This window comes from Pristis pectinata, chromosome 2 (genome assembly GCF_009764475.1).
Source record: "Pristis pectinata isolate sPriPec2 chromosome 2, sPriPec2.1.pri, whole genome shotgun sequence".
Taxonomy (NCBI): Eukaryota; Metazoa; Chordata; class Chondrichthyes; order Rhinopristiformes; family Pristidae; genus Pristis; species Pristis pectinata.
This window is the reverse complement of record NC_067406.1, coordinates 81,323,703-81,344,062: the sequence shown is the minus strand read 5'-3', so window position 1 is coordinate 81,344,062 and position 20,360 is coordinate 81,323,703. Positions and strand designations below refer to the sequence as shown.

Here is a 20,360-nt window from a genome sequence, read left to right as displayed (position 1 = left end):
TCAGCTAGTGTGATTGTCAGAGAAATATGGAAACAGTAAAAATAATCAAATTAATATAAATGATACATTCATTAAAGACACATGAAAGTGCTATTAATTCAAAACCAAAATACAATGAAACATAAAATAAATACCTCAGTGTACCTTTTAAATGGAGGTTGGCAACTATTATAATGAATGCAGTTTCTCCAGGTGCAAGAGTTATGGTTGGTAGAGAGGGAGCCATATATGAAAGTTTTTGAGTCCAATGGCAGGTGAGCTCATCTCTATTCTGATCTGATCTGTATTAAATTCCATATGTCCGTGCTGCAGTTACTTCAACAAAATGTTAAATTTACAACATTCAATGTGAAATGCAACCAGAAAGAGTGATACACTGTGTCCACTGAGGAGCAGCCTGCAACCATGTGCTGAACAAATACCAACTACTCCAACAACAACTGTTAGCATGTCTGGTGCATTGGCTGTCGGTGGGAAGGGATTGGAGAAGGGGAGGCAGGATAGAGTCAAAGTCTGACGAGATCAGTTCAGTGGGGGCAAATGCAGGCAGAATCAATGGGATGACCAGCACTGTCTTGAGTTAAGACATGGTATACTAGCAATAAACTTCTTACTTCTTTCAGGTTTGAAATCTGATGAGATCTGTGTAACTGACAAACTATTTATACAGAAAAACTGAGACTCTGTGAGCCTCGAGTGTTGTGAATTGTTACAGCACAGTAGCATTCACTTCTCTGGAACCAGTGCCACAAAGTATTTTGTTGTATTAGAAACTGCCTTCAGTCCCTTAAATCAACCAATTAACATGTAAAATCTTTTATTGAGTTGCTTGTTTTTTCTATTTTAATTGCAAGTATTCTCATATTAAAATATCATTATATTTGATTTAGTTTTCCTGGGTTCCCTCCCCCCTCAATAATTTGCAATGCAGATGCAAGGGCTGCAGGATGAGCAGGACGAGAGGGAAATGGGTAGTCAAATCAGGTACTCCTGTGTATTAAGACAAACTAAAAGTTGTCACTCCCTCCATGCACTGCAGCTCACTGATACCAGATCAGGCCATTAAGCAAAGGGAACCCAGAGCAGGTTCCAGGCAAGAATTATGAACAACTCCAGTGCATTCTTAAAAAACATGAAAAGATCTCTTGCAATGCCTCTCTCCTTCTTGAAGATCAGGCACAGTCAGAGTCTGAAAATGTTTATAACTGAAAACAACCACAGTTTGCCAGAGGAAAGGGATATTTTAGATTATATGGTCATTTAAGGCAGCCTCTCTTCACAATCTTCTTAGAATAAGGTTACTTCTGAATATTCTGCTACAATCCTGTTTAAACCATTGCAAATATTTGGAAAACAAAGACAAAATTGGAAAGAAACCAATACATTGTTTAATGTACAAGCAGATATTTGTGCAATATTGTTTCCAGTTCTTACAATATATCTGGGAAATAATGCAGTCAGAATGAGGTAGATTGTGATAATAGTAATGAAGAAATTCTACTTGGGGAGATCAGTGACATTTAAAATTAGGATCAAGGGTGGACAGAAATTGCATGTGGTGGTTCTTGCCAGTTATTTGGCCCCACGTACAGTGGTCATGGATAGCATTTTTATTACTTCAAAGCTCTGCACACAGTCTTTCCCTGAACTGTTGGGAAGTTTGTTTAACTGAAAGTGTTCATGGACTGTAATGAAGCCATTGACATTCCAGTTAAACTATGTTCATGGCAGCAGATGGTTCAAGTAACTTGCATTAAGAAGAATGTTGCGTAGTCACCCCTGAGACTTGAAAACTGAATTTGTAGTTTTTGTGGTCATGGTGAATTACTTTGCCATTGAATAAAATGTGAGCTATAGAATAGTTGATTAAATCCAGCAATGGTATTTCCTTCCCAGTCCAGAGCTGCTGTTGAAAGTAATAGTGGGGAAGTGCATAAATCTGTGTTCAGTTTATTGAAAACATGTGCTTTACATTAGAATTAAAGATGCAGGTTGTAACAGAGTCTCTGGCTAATTGCAATTGAATTGACAAGAAACCTTCATTATACAGCCAAGTTTTCTGTTGCTTTGTCTTGTGCTGAGTGCATTCATGATCAGAAGAAATAACATTGCTGTTGTCTTTTAACCCGATTGGAAGGCCATTTAGTGCATGGGCTCAGGGCCTGTATCTCTGCTATAGACTAACTTGAATTTTTGGTAGATAGTAGCTTCAAATCAATTTATGGAAATTGAGTAGCTGATTTTGTTCCCTCACTGGTACATTTCTTCAGATTTTATAATCCTTTGCAATGACTCTTCCCTTCTTAAAGACCACAGTTCCAGCTTGAGTGTTGGTGACTGAAAGTTACCAAAATTTGCCAGCTGCATGGCTTTGAACAAGTGCACATGGTCATTTGAGACAGTCTCACACCACAATTGTTAGAATAAGGTTTACTTCATCTACTCCTACAATCCCCAATTAAACTAATGCAAATAGGTGGAAAACCTAATAAAATCCATAATATTGGTTCCTTTACAAGTTTATTAAAGTTGCATGAGCAAATGTTTGTACATCTTTTCCAGTTCTTACCATAAACCTGGAATTAATGCATTCAGAACTGAAGTACATTGTTAATGGTAACCAAAAAACACCTATCCAGGGAGATGAGTGCCATGTGAAATGAGGATAAAGTATAATTTCAGGAGTTGATCATGAAGGAGAGAATGAATTCACTAACACCAGGCATTTATGGTAAACACAAGGCAAATGCACGTACTGTATACCACAACAATATTTAAGCCCATATCTAGGCTCTTTAGTTTTCTCATTACCAATTGTCATCCTGAATGGTATTGTCATCTCATAGAACAGGTCCTTCAGAAAGGGATGCTGGTGTTGTTTTCTCCATCATGATACAAGATTCTTGCCATAATTGCCTCAAAATACTGAAAGGTGAACCAAGTTGAGATTGTAGATGACCTCTTATGGCAACAGTAATGTCATTACCCCAGTCCATCAGGAACCACATATTCTAAATATGCCCTGTTAAATACAGGAATTATGCATTATTATATCTGGACCAGGCAGCTAATGGCAGTTTGACTGGTTATAAGTTGGACCATGCAGGATAATCAGTACATTCTGCAACAAATTAGCTAGTCAAGTCTTATCCACATCTGAGATAAACATCCAGAACTCTCATCTCTCTCAGTGAAAAGTACAAATTAGCCATTTCTCAAATTGTTAAGGCCTGCAACATTGGCACCACAAGCCAAGCATGGGGTGGGGGTTGGGGTAGTGTGTGGTGCTGGGGTGTTGAGCCTCAGTAAATTTGGCCCATAGTGTTAATGAAGAATAATTTTATCACTTCAAGTATTCATGGACTCAAAGCCAGAGTCTCCAGTTAAACTAAACTGGGACAGTTGGGCATTGCATCATTTGGAAGGATCTTGGTGTATCAGAAATATTGCTCACTATAATTCCAGGAATTGAAGTTCCTTGGGATGTAATCCAAATGTCACCCAGGATTGTTTCATGAAAGTTCTGAACAATGTTAGACAGACCCTTATTTGATTGGGTAAGAAAAAAATAAACAGGGGCAACTGCAAAGTTCAGTCTTCAGTTGGTTTATCATGTTAGAAGAATTTCACTACCAAAAGTTCTATCTCAAATTGCATAAGAAATCTAGAACTCCCACTTCAATTACACATTATAGCTTAGAGGCTAGTAAGCAAGCACCCCAGCAGCTGAAACTGATAACATAATAGGAAACATCTTTCATATACTAATAGCATTGAAATTCAAGTGGGAAGGCCTGGTTTGGCCAGCAAGCACACTTCATAACACTACTCCCTCATATGCCACTAAACAGATTGTCCTATTCAAATATTCAGGACAGAACACCAAGTGTCAATGAGGCAATGCCTGGCAACAAAGTTGAGGCAATTAGTACAAGTTTACCCATGCCAACAAACTGATTCAGTACTTGGTTGATTTATAGCAGTGAATACAGGCAACATCATCAATATTTACCCACCCATTCAAGAGTATTTTGTTAAGAGCCATCATGTTCACTAAAGCATCAATATTGCTGTTTGCTACAGCACAGATGTTATGTTGCTGGTATCATTTTTCTTCCACATGAACAAGGATCCTTTGCACTGCAGCACATCTGGTAACACTGCTGCTGAATCTGGATTTGATCCCAATGGCACTGCACTTCAGGAAATCTTTGATGAATTGTTTTCCCTGAAGGGGACAAAGCACACAAATCAAGGAATTCCCACTTCCTCTTGGTTAGTTACTACTTCATACACAGGTGTGAAGATAAGCACCCACACATTCTAACCAGATCTCAATTTCCATATTGAGAAAATTGGCATCCACCTAGCAGACCAAGTTAATCCATAGCAGAGATTGAGGTCTCGAGTGCAGGCATTCAAATTGAGCCTTCTGGAAGGTTGAAATACCACAGCAGTGTTAATGTCCTCTTATCCCAAAGTTACCCAGCTCAAGACAACTGGTGCAGAGAATGTTTGCCTCAACAAATGAAGATTTATTTGCATTCATTTTCAATGAACAGAAAACATCTTAATGGTTTCTTCACTATGACTTGCAACAGCAGCTCTGGACAGGGAAGGAATTACTATTTTCTTCCATTTAGTCAATTTACTACACCTCAAGTGTTAAAAACAGAAAAAAGCAGTGCTCAATTTTGACATCTATTCCACATCTCAGATTTTCATCAATAGCAAAGAAATTCACCATGACCACAAACACTGATTCCATATTCAGGTCTAAGCAGTGACTGATCACAATGTCTCCAAACTTACTTGTACATCAAAATTGCCTACATTCTGAAGAAAGCCTCTGCAGATTTCATACAAATTGTCATGTCTGCGGCAGGTTGCCAAGGGGTCTGCAAGTCAAGAAAACAAATGGAAAAGCAACCTGTTACAAAGACATAGCTTACTTGCTTCAGTTTTCCACTATTCAGAAAGTCAGCCATATCTATTCTATCTGTTATATACAACAATCTTAGAGACTTAGATGGTGTTCCCTTCTGGTAAGCTGCCACTTAATATCTGATTTGTGTAGTCAGTAGAGTTTACTACTCACTACTATTCTGTTGTGTACTGTAGTGTTAGTGAGACTGAGTGACATTGTTGGTGTGCCTTAATAATATTGATTACTTACCATGCATTTTCAGTGACACTGTTAAACAAGTGCACAAGTGTGTAAATTTTAGATTAGTTTTGATAATGTTTATCGGTAATAGTAATTAAACTGTCCAGCACGTATTACTGAGTATGGAGAAATTTCTGAAGAGAAAACCTGACCAGAAACCAGAAGATTCTGATGACAAAGGGGATAAGGGTGACCGAAAGAGAAAACAATGCAAGTACGATCCAGAATACATTTCATATGGCTTCATCGCAGTGGGGACAAATGCGGACCAATCTTTGTTGTGCGTTTGCAAACACTGTCCAATGATGCAGTGAAACCAGTGAAATTGAAGCGCCATTTAACAACAGTGCGTCCAGATATTGCCAGGAAGCCGAAGGAATATTTTGAGCGGCAAAAGGAACTGTACCTCAAGCAGAAAGACAAAATGACAGCCTGTGCCACTGTAAATGAGAAGGCTCTTCGCACATCATATGGATTAAGATGGCAGTGCACGTGGAAGCAGCAGCTCGGTGCTCCCTGAAATTATTATTTGTATTGCTCTTATCAGTGTTTATTTTGGAGTGTAACGTTGAAGTTTAGTCTACAACCATTATGACCTTCTAAGAATCTGCACTAAATGCAGTCTTTATATGTTTGACTGCAAGGAAATACCAGCGGAGATCAGTTTACCAGGATCAGTTTGGTTTACTCCCCCAGGAGAAAGCCATTGGTGGCGGCGGAGAGAACGGAAGCAGAAGCAGGGGAAGCGAGCGGGGCTACAAGTTAAAGGCTACGCCACAAACTCTCTCCCAACCATCCTTCTTGCAAACGTCCGATCCCTTTCCAATAAGATGGACGAACTAAGATTGTGGGTAACAACGCAACAGGGAATAAAGAACTGCTGCATCCTGATTATGACTGAGACGTGGCTGAACTGCGATATTCCTGACGTTGCTGTGGAGCTAAAGGGCCGCACACTCCACTGCACAGATAGAACAGCCGAATCCGGTAAGGAGGGAGGCGGTCTCTATGTACATTAATACTAATTGGTGCATGGATACAGCTATTTTGGATAAACTGTGTACACCCGACCTGGAATACATCATGAAGTGCAGGCCCTTCTATACACCGAGGGAATTCTCTGTTGTCTTTGTGATGGCAGTTTACATACCACCGAACGCTAATGCTGGGTTAGCACTGGAGTTAACACACTCTGCGATTAGTAAACAACAGGATTCTCATCCTGAAGGAGTTTTCATCGTGGCAGGAGGTTTTGACCAGATAAACCTCAGGTCAGTCCTCCCCAGATTCTATCAAAATGTTAAATGCCCAACTAGGTGGAAGAACATTTTAGATCATGTTTACACCAATATAGACAAATGCATAGAAGGCTGTGCCGTGCCCCCACCTAGGGCAATCTGATCACCTCTCTGTTAATGCTACCAGTGTATAAACCGTTCATTAACAGGGTTAAACCATCTAGTAGGGAGGTGAGAATCTGGCCTGAGACAGCACTATCACAGCTGCAGGACTGTTTTGAGAACACTGACTGGAGTCTTTTTGCTGCTAACAACCCTGCTGCAGAAAACAACACTGCTATAGACCTTGAAAAGTACACCTCATTAGTACTATCATATATCAACTTTTGCACAGATAATGTTACCACTGTTAAGAAAATTCTGGTGTTTCCGAATCAGGAACCCTGGATGAATACACAGGTTAGGAAGCTGCTAAAGATTAGAGATGCTACTTACAGAGCTAGATACACTATTGCCTACAGTCTAGCTAGAGCAAATCTTAAACACTGCATCAAAACACGACTACAAACTTAGGATCGAGGACAGTTTTAACAATAATAATCCCCGTCACATGTGGCAAGGAGTACAGGCTTTCACTGACTATAAAATGAAAGACACCCAGCCTGTAAACAGTAACATCTCACTGGCAGAGGACCTTAATAAGTTCTTTGCCCACTTTGACAGGGAGAATTACAGCAAGGAAGTGGTTAGACTGCCTCAAGATCCTTATGGACTGGTACTTGATACTAATGAGGTCAGTATCAACGTAAGGAAAGCAGCCAGACCTGATGGTGTACCAGGGTGTGAGCTTCAGGCATGCGCTAACCAATTAGCTGGGGTTTTCACTAACATCTTCAACCTCTCCCTGACATATGTTGTTGTCCCTACATGTTTTAAATGAACAATCATTGTGCCCATTCCTAAGCAAAAAAAAAATGTGCTGCCTGAATGATTATCGCCTGATTGCACTTACACCAATCATAGTCAAATGCTTCGAGAGACTGATTTTGAAGAACATTAAACATGCTATCCCTGCCACCGTGGACCAGCACCAGTTTGCCTACCGGGCAAATAGATCAATGGAGGATGCAATTAGTCTCGCCCTCCATAACTGCTCTGGCGCACCTGGAAAGACTGGACACGTATGTCAGGATGCTCTTTTTGGACTTCAGTTCAGCCTTTAACACAGTTATTCCCAGCAGACTAGTGTCCAAACTCCACAGCCTGGGCCTGAATACAACAATCTGTAACTGGATTATGGACTTTCTGACCAATCATCCACAGACTGTCAGTTTAGGAGGGCACATATCTTTCACCCTCACCCTGAATCCTGGTGTTCCCCAGGGGTGTGTGCGGAGCCCCTTCCTACTCATGGCTGTTCATCCGTCCATGAAACAACCATCATAAAGTTTGCAGACGACACGATAGTCATTGACCTGATCATGAACAATAATGAATTGGCATACAGGGATGAGGTACAAAACCTGACAGCCTGGTGTTCCACCAACAATCTCATTCTCAACACCCAAAAGACTAAAGAGATTGTGGTGGATTTCAGGAAGATAGATCTTGGTCCAGTGTTAATTGGTGGCGAGGCTGTGGAGAGTCTCCAGTTTTAAATTCCTGGGGGCATACATCACCGAGGACTTTTCCTGGGCAATACACACCTCAGCTGTCATTAGGAAGGCACAGCAATGCCTTTTTCTTTTGAGAAAATTGAGGAGAGCCAGACTGTCTCAGAACTTTCTGGTGAACTTCTACTGGTGTGCAGTGGAGAGCATCCTGACATACGGCATTACTGCTTGGTATGCCAGCTGCACTAGGAAGAAGCAGAAGGCTCTGCAGAGGGTCAAGACAGCCCAAAACATCATTGGGACTCAGTAACCAGCAACGGAGGACATCTATCAGGCTCGATGTCGGAGCAGGGCTTTAAACATCATTCGAGAACCAGCTCATCCTGCTCACTACCTTTTTGAACTACTCCACTCTGGTAGGTGATACAGGACAATACATGCACACACTGCAAGACTGAAACACAGTGTTCCCCCCCCCCCTCCCCCTCCCCAAAGCTGTTGAATTGTTGAACATGGACTGACACCTCCTATACATACATACACATACTATGTATTGCCCCCCTTTACTGGCTGGACTCATCGTGGTGTTATTTAATATATTGATATTCTGCTGATCATCATTATGGTTCATTTACACACTGCCTTATTTTTTTAATACTTTATATTTGTGTATGTTTGTTTTATTTTATAGTTATAATTGCTCTTATCAATTTACTGTTTTGGTTTTTATTAGGCAAGGGAGTGCCATCTTAATCTCATTGCGTTGTTGTTGCAACAGTACAATGACAAATAAATAAATAATATTTGGTAGCATTACGAATAGCACGTTCCAGAAAGCCTCACACAATTGGAGAAGATCTTATACTGCCTACAGCAGTAGATATGTGCAAAGTTGTACTGGGAAAAGAATCTGGTCAAAAACTGAAAGCCATTCCACTGTCTGATAAAGCAGAAGAATTGGCGATATGGCAGAAGATATACAGAGCCAGCTGATATCGGACTTGAAGACATGCTTTGTGATTCAGCTCGATGAAAGTACTGACGTTGCCAGTGCTGCGCAGTTGTTCATTTATGTTTGATATTGCTGGGAAGGAGAGGCTTTGGAAGACTGTTTTGCAAGGCACTCCCAGGGCATACAGCTGGTGAAGAACTTTTCTGTGTGCTTGACACTTTTTTTGTACAATCAACATTGGCATTGGCACAGTGTATTGGAGTATGCACGGATGGTGCTGCCACAATGACAGGACAGAAATCGGGTCTAGTCGCACGAGCGAAAGAAGTAGCTCCACATGTAGCAGCAACCCACTGCATGATTCACCATGAGGCTTTGGCTGCAAAGGATATGGATGAAAATCTTGCGGATGTGTTTTCCACGTGCATTAAAATCATTAACTTTATCAAAGCCAGGCCGCTCAATCATCATTTGAAAACATATGCTGTGAAATAGAAGCCGAGCATAAGCATTTGTTGCTACATACAGAAGTCAGATGGCTGTCATGAGGCCACGTTGTGCAACATGCATATGAATTGCAAGATGAACCGCTCATTTTTCTAAATGAGCATAACGGATCATTGGCACAGTTCTTGCCAGATGTGGCTTGCCAGATTAGCTTATCTTACAGATATTTTCAACATTTTGAACAGCTTAAATCTATCGTTGCAAGGACCTGTCTCAAATATTCTGAAAATGCATGACAAAAATCAATGCCTTCCAGAAAAATCTCTGTACCTGGAAGGGAAGATGCAAGCAAGGCAGCTATGATGTTTCCATTGCTGGCTGACTTTCTGACAGTGAACGAGACCAAGGCAGAGGCCATTGAGAGCACTGTTTTGAACCATATTCAACAGCTGTCACATTATTTCCATGAGTATTTTGGCGACGATGACATGAGCATGTTTGATTGGATTCAAAATCCATTTGAACGCATGCTTACTGATCTAACTGGATGTGAACAAGAAGAATTGACTGAACTGTCATCTGACAGGACTTTGCGCTTGCAGTTCAACTGAATATCACTGTTGTCGTTCTGGATAGCATGTTCCCAGGAGTATCCACTGCTGTCTGGCAAAGCCATCAATGTTCCATTACCATTTGCAACCACTTGTGCGAAATAGCATTTTCTGCAGTCACTGCCATGAAAATCAAATACAGATCAAAGACTGAATATTGAGGATGACATACACATATGTTTGTCGCACATACCACCACGTTTGGACAAACTCTGCAGTGCAAAACAGGCACAACCTTCACATTGAACTGAACACAAAGACACCGCTGGTAATTATCGGTGATTGAAATAGTCACTATTTCAATAGGGCCTATGTGCAGTAATTTAAGTGTTGTATGCATGAATTACCGATTGTTTGATTTTGTGGGCTTTGGGAGTCCACCTTCTAACAAGGACATGTTCTTGGGGGGTGGGAGACAGCATGAAAGAGGTCAAAAACCACTGATCTAGATCATAGGTTGTGTTTTCCAGACATGCAAAAGTGTCACATCCCACATCTGGTACATGGTGCAGACAGGCATTTATTTCAACTGTCAGAAGCAGAATAGATTCCTCAGTTATTGAGAAACAAAGCTGTGTTTGCTTCTACCACTGAGTATTCAAACATCACTTAAGATTCTATTATGAAGTTTGAAAATATGCATTTAAGCACTTATGGAGTCTGTAATGAAGGATGCAAAGACAAAGACTTGGGGAATAGGATTTAGTAGAGAATAATCATGTTTGACTGATCCATTGGAGTCCTTGGAGGATGTGACTAACATAATAAAGGGGGAGCCTGTGGATTTGCAACAGTTGAAGACAAGCTTGAGAAGTGACATGGATTGAGAAGTGGCTCAGACAGTGCAAACTGGCGATTAAAACAAAAGAGCCTGTTGTTACCAGGGCAAGGAAGAAGTCTGTGAGGACAGCTATCAATCTGTAATAATGATTTGGCTAAGTGACCATGTGCTTTTCCTCCTCCAGTTTGTGAATACTAAATTCAGTGGGGTTGAGAATCAGCAAAAGAGTTCAAATGGGAATATGGACAAGCTGAGTGGGCAAGAACATTGCAAATGCAATATAATGTAGAAAAATGTGAAGTTATCCAGCCCGTTGCACAGAAGCAGATTTAAGTGGTGGAACTGACCGATGTTACAAGGAAATTGCATATTCTTGCACTCAAGTTACAAGCCAAGATGCAGGTACAGCAAGTAAATAACGTAAATGGATGTATATGTTCAAGGGCAAATTGCCATCTTACTGCAATTATATGGGTGGGGGCGGGGGTGGAGGTGGGCTTTGGAGAAACCGCACTCTATGATGTTAGTTACTTCACAAAAAGGGAAATAGACTTGCTCTACCAAGTGCAGTAAAGATTCAAGGGATTGATTCCCAGCGTTTGTAGGTTTGCCGCACAAGAATTGCATATACTTAACCTCTATTCAAGTGTTAAGAATGTGAAAAGATCTCAGTGAAACTTTTGATAGGGCTCAAAGCGTCACCTGCATAGAGAATCTCTCTCCTGGCTGAAGAGACAACTAGGGGTAGACCAATTAGGACCGAGGCAGGAAAAGGTTATTCAAAGGCAAATCATGGACACTCTCCCAAGGGAAGTGAAGAATCAGCTGTTAGTTTTGAATGAATAAACGGATTTCCAGAAGCATTGGAGGTGGACTGTGTAAGAGAATAGCACCGAGGTAGATGGACTGTCTTGATTTATGAACGACGGAACAGACTCAAAGAGATCAAGAGAAAAAAAAATATACTCCCGCACTTGACATCGACGCGTTTTAATACATAGTTTCACAAAAAAAAGTTTCGTTGTATCACCACAAGAACACCAGTATCATTTTACGTGGCACATACCAAAATATGCGTTCTTTCAATAATCGGAACTTTGCCACGAAAGAACATTCAGATTGACTATCTCCATTCATCAAACTTGATGCCTGTATCCATGCATAGATTAACCACATAGTGCAGAGGACAAAATAAAACAGACGGGCAATGACCGATTACACATTCACCAAATTAGTTCCCCAACCACCCCTCCCCACCATCCACTTCTTTCGCCCCCATCACTAGACTGTCGACGTGGAAGATCCAAAGCAGACCAATGAACACCACCTGCCTCAGGTCCCGCACATCCTGCAGCATTCCCCAGCTGTCGCCCAGTCCGTGGCCGGGACAACCTCTGCCCTCCGCTCACCTGCACGTTGCGGGTGCAGTCGCTCTTGCCCCGGGGCGGCGGCGGGGCGGCTCTCCCCCAGCGGCTCAGTCACATCAGCAGCCCCCGCAGCAGCGAGCAGACAGCGCAGGGTGAAAAGTAGCAGCAACACGCGAGCCTCCATCTCTACGGCAGGGTAACACTTCACGAAATTAAAAAAAAATCAAAGATTACATCTAACAAAGGTACTGTCGTTTTACTTCCAGAAGTAACCAAACAACCTGTAAACTGGAGTGCCCAGGTGAGACATGTTATACTATTTTCCCCAAATTGTTTCCCCCGCCCCAAATCAACTGAACATTCAAATATCCACGTACCACTTCCAGGAATGTTAAGCCTTATAAATGATCCCCGCTGATAGCCGCAGCTTGCATCACTTTTCGCAATCTTATGTCTTTCTTCAACAAATTTCTCAGATCTTGGGCAATCAGGGATGGGTAATAAATGCAGGCAATGCCGGTTATTGCCACATCCCCATGAATGAATAAATAAAAGGGAGTAGAGATGTCGGCTCCTGCCAGTATCACCAATAAACACGGTCCAATTGAAGTGGCCCTCACACTCTGCTTCAGATGTGGTCTAGAGTTTTATCTGTTTGGCAATTGTTTTCCTGTTGTCATATGTACCAAAATACAATGAATCCTTTGTCTGCATGCCATCCAAACAGATCATTTCATACGCATGTACATTGAGTTAGTGCATAAGGGAAAGCAATAACAATGCAGAATATCCCGTTACAGTTACTGAGAAAGTGCATTGGAGGTAGGCAGTTCAGTTGCAAGAGCTATGATGAGGTAGACTGAGAGATCAGGAGGTCATCTTTATGGTAGAAATCCATTCAAGAGTCTTATAACAGAGGGATAAAAGCTATCCTTGAGCTTGGTGGTACATCTTCTCAATCTTTTGTATCTCCAAACAAAAGGAAGAGGGACCAGTGTGTGAGGGGACTTTCATGTTGGCTGCTTTCATGAGGCAATGGGAAGTGTCTGCAGTGTCAATGGAGTGCAAGCTGGTTTGCAGGATAGACTGGGCTGTGTTCACAACTCTGATTTCTTGCATCCATGGCAAAGCAGCTGCCACACCAAGCTGTGTTGCATTTGGATACAATGCTTTTGGTGATGCATCTGTAAACAGTGGTGGGAGTCTTTAGAGACATGCTGAATTTCTTTAGCCTTCTGAGGAAGTAAAGGTGCTGGTGTGTTTTCTTGGCCATGGTGTCTCTGTCACTGGACCACATCAAGTTACTGCAGCTGTTTATATCTCAGAACCTGAACTTCTCAATAACCTAACCTAAACACCACTGAAACAAAGTATATACTCCTCCCCACTTCCTGAAGTCATCAACTAGCCCTTTGGTTTTGCTGGCATTGAGGGAAAGTTTGTTGTTTTGACACCATAGCACTAGGCCCCATATCTCCTTCCTGTACTCCACCTAACTATTGCTTTTGATGTGGCTCACTATGGTGATGTAAACAACCTCCCGGATGCTTTATGCATGAAACTTACAGTTGAAGCCAAACATTGTTGGCATTTTTGATAACTTACTACATTTTGATATAATGAACCCCTGGAGGTATTGAGAAAGCCACTTATTAAGAGTTCTACTACTTCTGCCTTTTTGGGGCTAACTTTTATGTCTTCATTGTTACATTCATTAAGATTTGTCTTTCATAATTTTACTCAATTTCTCAGTGTCCTTTTCCATTTTATGATCCATATGTCATTGGAATTTTTTAAAAATATGTTTCACTGTCATGTCCTTTCAGTCACAGAAAGGAGTTAATGAACCATCCTGGATAGTTGTGGGGGAAGTTGTGAAATTGTGCTGATCCAAACCGGTGTCATTTTTGCCACCTTGATTGCACTGGATTTTGTGACTGTAGCTCTGAACTGAACAACATCACAACCTGTTCACAAGGTAAAGTGCACTACCAGCAGTAATAAGATCACACCAGATAGGAACCAACTCCACTGAACTTCTGGTAGTTTGTTCCATCAACTAACATGATAAGTCAGAGAAGTGGTGAAGCATTCAAATATTAAATGACTGATTTTAATACACATGAAACTTAATTAATTCAAAACTCATGCACAATGGAACTGAAGTACCTAACTGCACCTTTGAAATAAAGACAACTATTATGATTAATGTGTCTCTTACAGGTGCATGGTTGGAGTAAGATTAAGGACACAGGAATGAAAGTTGAGCCCAGGGGCAGAGGATGGGTTCAAATGTATGGATCTAATTTCTATTACATCAAAATGACTGCAGGAAAGACAAGGAATGTTAAATTAACGAGGTCAGACATGAATGGTAAACAGAAGCGATATACTATGCTTCCACTGAGGGGCAGCCTCCAACCACGTGCTTAACAATGACCAAGTACACTAATAAGAAACATCAGCATGTTAGTGTACTGGCTGAAGTTAGGAAGGGAATCAGAAAAGGGGAGGCAGGATTGAGTCAAGGGATGAGATGACAACTTTTCAGTGGGTCAAGAGCAGGAAGAAAAAAAGTGGGTCTAACATCAGGATCTTGGTAAGAGTTTCCCCAACATGGAAATTGCTTCTTGTATCAAGTTGGAGATCTGATGAGCTCTCTGTAAATGAACTGGTTATTAGAACTGAAAGACTTGCACAAGTTTGTGTTCAGTATGGAAAATTGTTAGATTAATCAATGCTCCTGTGATCTGTGACCAGTGCCAGAAGGAATTTTATTATATTAGAAATCACCTTCAATCACTCAAATCAAATAACCAATATGTATTTTTTTATTGCAGAGAGCTTATTTCTCATTATCAGTATTCCTGCATTATACAATTTTATATTGTTTCCCTGGTTAAGCCCCCCCCCCAAATCAATTTTGCTATGAAGTACTGTAAGATAAACAGGCAAGAAAAAACTGGATGTTCAAATCAGGTATCCCTTACTAGATACATATTCTGTTTAAAATAATAAAAGTTGTCACTCTCTCCATACACTGCAGCTCACTGATGCCAAATCAGACTCTGCACAGGGAACTCCAACCAGGTTCCAGGATATTAAAACCACTCCAGTGTGCACTTCAAATCAATAGGAAAATTATCCATTGCAATGACTCCCCTTTCATGAAGGCCTGCACAGTTGCAGCCTGAACATTTTGACAACTGAAAGTAACCCACATTTGCCAGCTGCATGGCTTTCTAAAGTTTAAATGCTCATCTTAGACTTTTGTTGGAATAGGGTTTACTGCATGTACTCCTAAAATCCCAATTGAACCACTGCAAAGGAATTCAACCAAAAATACAAGATATTGGTTTACAAGTTTAATAGACTAAAGCTGTATAAGGAAACATTTGTGCAACATCTTTTCTAGTCCTTATAATGCAGTAATTACAGATTCAATCAGAACTGAGGCACATGATGATAGTACACAAGTAACTATATCCAAGGAAATTAGTGACATGAAGCAAGCATCAAATACTAAAGGAGTTTTGATCATGCAGGTGATAATGACTTCAAATTCATTAACACCAGACATTCAAGGTAAACAAGTCAAAAGCACTCACCCAATTACTATATTTCACATATTAAACAAACCCAGTTCTAGGTTCCTCAGTTTCCTCATTTTCAATTGTCACCTTCAGTACTATTGTCATCTAGTAGAACATGTCCTTCAGAAATAGATGGTGTTGTTTTCTCCATTATGGTACAATAATCTTGTAATAATTGCCTCAAAATGCTGAAAGATGAACCAAGTTGAGATTATAGGTGAATTCTTATGGCAACAGTAATGTCATTACCACAGTCAAACAGGAACTTCACATATTCCAAGTATGCCCTGTAAAATACAGGAATTATGCATCATTACATTTGGACCAGGCAGCTAATGGCAGTTGCAGTGGTTTTAATTTAGACCATGCAGGAAAATTTATTAATACATTCTGCAACAAGTCTGATAGCAGTTTTCTCCATGTCAAAGATCAACATCCAGAAGTCCTCTCATTGAGCATTATGGCTTATTCATATTTCCAAAGTTAGTTATGCCTGCAAAGGCACCACAACACAAGCATTACAGGGTAGAGGTGGGAATGTGAGGAGAGTTTTGCCAGTAGTGTTGCCTCCAGTGTTAGAGAGGCATTTTAAATCAGTTCAAAGCTCTGCAGTCCTTCCCTGAAGTGTCAAGTTTCTACAGCTGACACATTCATAGACTGAACAAAGCCCGAGTTCCCACTTAAACTAAACTGGGACAGTTGGGAATTTTATCGGAAAGGATTTGTCTACTGGAAAAATGTGGCACTACCAGATGTCCAGGAATTGAAGTTCCTAGCACTATATTCCACATTCCACCAGGGATGGTGTGATCAAAGTTCAACTTATGGAAGAGAGACCCTCCCTTAGTTGGGAAACCAGATGTAACTGAAAGTTAGCCCCAAAATGTTGGTTTACAAAAAGCATTTGCCAGTGAATGTGTCCTGTTACAAATGGTCCAGGAGATCTACAACTCCCACTTCAATTACACATTACAGCAAGGCAGCCAGTAAGCAAGCATCTCAGTGCTTGAAATTGACCATCTGAAACATTTTTGGTATAATGCTGAAGGATTTGAAATTCAAGGCAAGAGATCTGGTTCTCCAAGTAAGCACAAGTCAATACTTCTCCCTCACCTGCACCAAAAACAGATTGTCCTGCCATTCTATTGGACATCGGGGGCTAATGAGGCAACTATCTGGCAACAAAGTTGAGGCCTTTAGTACAAATTTACCTCTTCCACAGTGATTCAGTGCCTGGCTGATTTATAGCAGTGAATATATATAAAAATGTCAATATTTACTCACCCATTCAAGTGGGTCTTGTTAAAATCAATCATGTTCACTAAAGCATCAATATTGCTTTTTGCTGCAGCACAGATGTTATGTTCCTGGTAACATTTTGCTTGCACATGAACAAGGATCCTTTGCACTGCAGCACATCTGGTAACACTGCTGCTGAATCTGGACTTGATCCCAATGGCACTGCACTTCAGGAAGTCTTTGATGAATAGCTTTTCCTGGAAGGAGACAAAGCACACAAGTCAAGGCATTCCCACTTCCCCTTGGTCAGAAACTACTTCATGCATGGGTCTGAAGAGAAGCAACAGTGCATTCTAACCACATCAGCTGCTCAATTTCCATAAGACCACTTAAAACTCATGGCCACCTATCAGAACATGTTCATCCATGGCAGAGATTGAAGCCTTGAGTGCAAACATTCAAATTTGCCTTTCCAACTGGTTGAAGCACTACAGTAGCATTACATTTTTCAATCCCAAGGCACTCAGCTCAAGACAAAGCTGACAAAAACTTTTGCCCATAGAGATTTACATACATCAGTTATAAATTAGCCAGAGGCTCGAATGCAAGATGTACCATTGCAAGCACCCCTTTTCAATAAACCAAACATCTTCATGCTTTCTCCACTGACTTACAACAGCAACTCTAGACAGCCAAGGATGACCATTTTCCTACATTTAGTCAATTCACTACACCCATTTTAAATCAGTGCTTATTTTTAAAACACGTATTTCCTGTCAAATGTTCCCTAGTTGCAAAGTAATTCATCATGACCAGAAAAATAACTGACATAGTATTCAAGTCAGAGTAACAACTTGTGTCTCCAAACCTACCTGTACATCAAAGTTGCCTGCATTCTGAAGAAAGTCTCTGCAGATTTCATACGAGTTGTCATCTAGTTTACAGGTTGTGTTTTCCAGACATGCAAAAGTATCACATCCCACATCTGGTACATGGTGCAGACAGGCATTTATTTCAACTGTTGGAAGCAGAATAGTTGCCTCAATTATTGAATAAGTAAAGCTGTGTTTCTCTACCACTGAGCATTAGACCATTACTGATGACTATTGAGGATCTAAAGTATGCATTTGAGCACTTGTACAAATGAGAGTCCACTATCCAATGGAGTGAAAACAAACTACCAGTTAATCTGACTACAGTCATGCAGAGTCTATCATGAAGGATACGATAACCAAAAATCTTGGAGAAAGGGATTCAGCAGATGAAGTATGGAATAATCATGTTTGACTGATCCACTGGAGGATGTGACTAATAGAACAGGTGAAGGAGTTAGTGAATATGCATTTGGGCTTTGTCTTTCAAGGACTTGCACAGAAACCAGTTCACACAACTGAAGTATGCAGTTCAGGGCAATATACTGACATAGATTGAGAAGTGGCTCAGACAATGCAAAATGGTGATGAATCTCAGGGTGACAGGCTGTGGCTAGTGGGGCAAGGAAGTGTGTGGGTGCAGCTATCAATCTACAATATTGATTTGGCCAAGTGTTTTTCTCCCCCAGTTTGTTGATCCTAATCTAGGTGGGATTGAGAGTCAGGGAAAGGTAGAGGCTTCAAGGGAAAATGGACAAGCTAAGTGGGCAAATGCAATACAATGTTGAAAAATGTGAAGTGATACCATGTGTTGCACAAAAGCAGATTTAGATGGCAGAATTGGTTCATGTATTCATGGACATATGTATTCTTGTACCAAGTTTATAAAACAATATGCAACCACAACAAGCAAATAATGAGTCTTTCGTGCATCACGGCATACCACGCCATCTTACTGTAATTATGGGGGGGGGGGGGAAGAAGGGGGAGGAAAGGAAGAAGGAAAGATGATTTTGGAGAGACCACTCAATGTTCTGCTGTCACCTCGCTTAGAGAAGGACTTGCCATTCCAAGTGCAGTAACGATTCAAGGGATTGATTCCCAGCGATTGTCGGTTTGCCATACAAGCATTGGTATACTCAGTTTATATGCAGGAGTTAAGAATGTGACGAGATCTGTGAAGCTTTTCAGAGGGCTCAATGTGTTAGTTGCAGGGACGATCCCTCCTGGCTGAGAAGAAAACCAGAAAAAGGCCATTTAGGACTGAGGTAGGAAAGTATTTCATTCAGTAGTTAATCTTTGACATTCTTCAAAGAGTATTGTTGAGTGAATTCAAGAGGTTTCGGGAACGATAGGATGCGCATAGTGCAAGAAAGTAGCAGCGAGGTAGATGCACTGCCTTGATCAATGAGCAGCAGAACAAGCTCAGGAAGACCAAGCGTACTCCTGCACAAATTTCGAGTGGCATTTTTAATACACCGGTATGCAAAAACAAATCTTAGTTGCATTCTGTCACCATAACACCAACATAATTCGACTTGGCATGCACCAAAATATGCATTTACTTTCAATACTCGGAACTTTTCTCATGAACGACCAATAGACAGATGGACCTGAGCCCATTCATCCGGCAATCCTGATGCTACTATCCTTCTTGTATCCGTACATAGATGAGTCACATCGTGCAAGGATCAAAATAAAGACAGGCGGCTAGTGAGAGATTACACGTAGAAATTAGCTTCCGAATTAACAGGACAACATTGAGCTGGTACCAACTCCCTCCCCAGCCCCACCCAACCTATAGAAAAGCTTGTATATCAACGTGGGAGACCCAAAGCAGACCGGTGAACACATCTGCTGCCTCAGGTCCCGCACACCCTACAGCATTACCCAGCTATCGCCCAGTCCGTGTCCGGGACAGCCTCTGCCCTCCGCTCTCCTGCACGTTGCGGGTCTAACCGCTCATCCCTCGTGGCAGCGGCACCGCAGCTGCTCTCCCCCAGCGGCTCAGTCGAATCAGTAACCCCAGTAGTAGCGAGCAGGCAGCGGAGAGTGAAAAGTAACAGCAACACGCCGAGACTGCATCACTACAGCAGAAGAAAACGTCAGGAAAAAAATCCAAGGCTGTATCCTAAAAAAAAGTGCGTTTCTATTTATTTCCAGAGGCAACCAATAAACCTGTAACCTAGAGTCCCCAGGTGAGACGTTTTATACTATTTACCTCAAATTGTTTCCCCCGCCCCAACTCAACTGAACATTCAAATATACAGGTGCCACTTTCAGGAATGTTAAGCCTTTTAAATGATCCCCACAGATAGCCCCAGTTTACATCGCTTTTCGATAACTTTGCCTCTCTCTTTAACGGATTCCTCAGATCTCAGGCAACTAGGGATGTAATAAATGCAGATAATGCCCGTCATTGCCACATTCTTGTGAATGAATATATAAAAAAAAGAGATATCGGTTACTGCCAGTATCAC

General features: G+C 41.2%; 2 protein-coding genes across 3 annotated transcripts; both read right to left on the bottom strand.

Annotated features, from left to right (window-relative positions):
* Positions 1–1,358: 1,358 nt before the first annotated feature.
* On the bottom strand, positions 1,359–12,461 carry LOC127585797 (stanniocalcin-1-like). The gene is made up of 3 exons (XM_052043499.1): positions 12,219–12,461; positions 4,813–4,898; positions 1,359–4,228 (listed from the first exon to the last, which is right to left on the bottom strand). The coding sequence occupies exons 1-3, from the start codon at positions 12,358–12,360 to the stop codon at positions 4,106–4,108; spliced, it is 351 nt and encodes a 116-aa protein (XP_051899459.1). The 5' UTR covers positions 12,361–12,461; the 3' UTR covers positions 1,359–4,105.
* Positions 12,462–15,354: 2,893 nt separating this feature from the next.
* Positions 15,355–20,133, bottom strand: LOC127585774 (stanniocalcin-2-like). 2 transcript variants are annotated; one of them, XM_052043464.1, is made up of 6 exons: positions 20,102–20,133; positions 19,771–20,011; positions 18,925–19,110; positions 17,881–18,026; positions 17,054–17,265; positions 15,355–16,056 (listed from the first exon to the last, which is right to left on the bottom strand). In XM_052043464.1, exons 3-6 carry the CDS (start codon positions 19,001–19,003, stop codon positions 15,981–15,983), a joined length of 513 nt encoding a protein of 170 aa, XP_051899424.1. In that variant the 5' UTR covers positions 19,004–19,110; positions 19,771–20,011; positions 20,102–20,133; the 3' UTR covers positions 15,355–15,980. The 2 variants fall into 2 exon arrangements, with proteins under 2 accessions (XP_051899424.1, XP_051899415.1); XM_052043455.1 differs by having other exon boundaries at positions 15,355–15,957.
* Between the last annotated feature and the right edge of the window lie 227 nt (positions 20,134–20,360).

Coding starts and splice junctions, on each gene's coding strand:
- LOC127585797 (XM_052043499.1), bottom strand. CDS start 12,360: ATGGAGGCTCGCGTGTTGCTGCTACTTTTCACCCTGCGCTGTCTGCTC. Junction 4,899..12,218: donor ACTGCACCCGCAACGTGCAG/GTGAGCGGAGGG, acceptor CTTGACTTGCAG/ACCCCTTGGCAACCTGCCGC. Junction 4,229..4,812: donor TAGGCAATTTTGATGTACAA/GTAAGTTTGGAG, acceptor TGTCCCCTTCAG/GGAAAACAATTCATCAAAGA.
- LOC127585774 (XM_052043455.1), bottom strand. CDS start 19,003: ATGGCAAACCGACAATCGCTGGGAATCAATCCCTTGAATCGTTACTGC. Junction 17,266..17,880: donor CAGGCAACTTTGATGTACAG/GTAGGTTTGGAG, acceptor GTCTCCTTCCAG/GAAAAGCTATTCATCAAAGA. Junction 15,958..17,053: donor AACAAGACCCACTTGAATGG/GTGAGTAAATAT, acceptor TTCATCTTTCAG/CATTTTGAGGCAATTATTAC.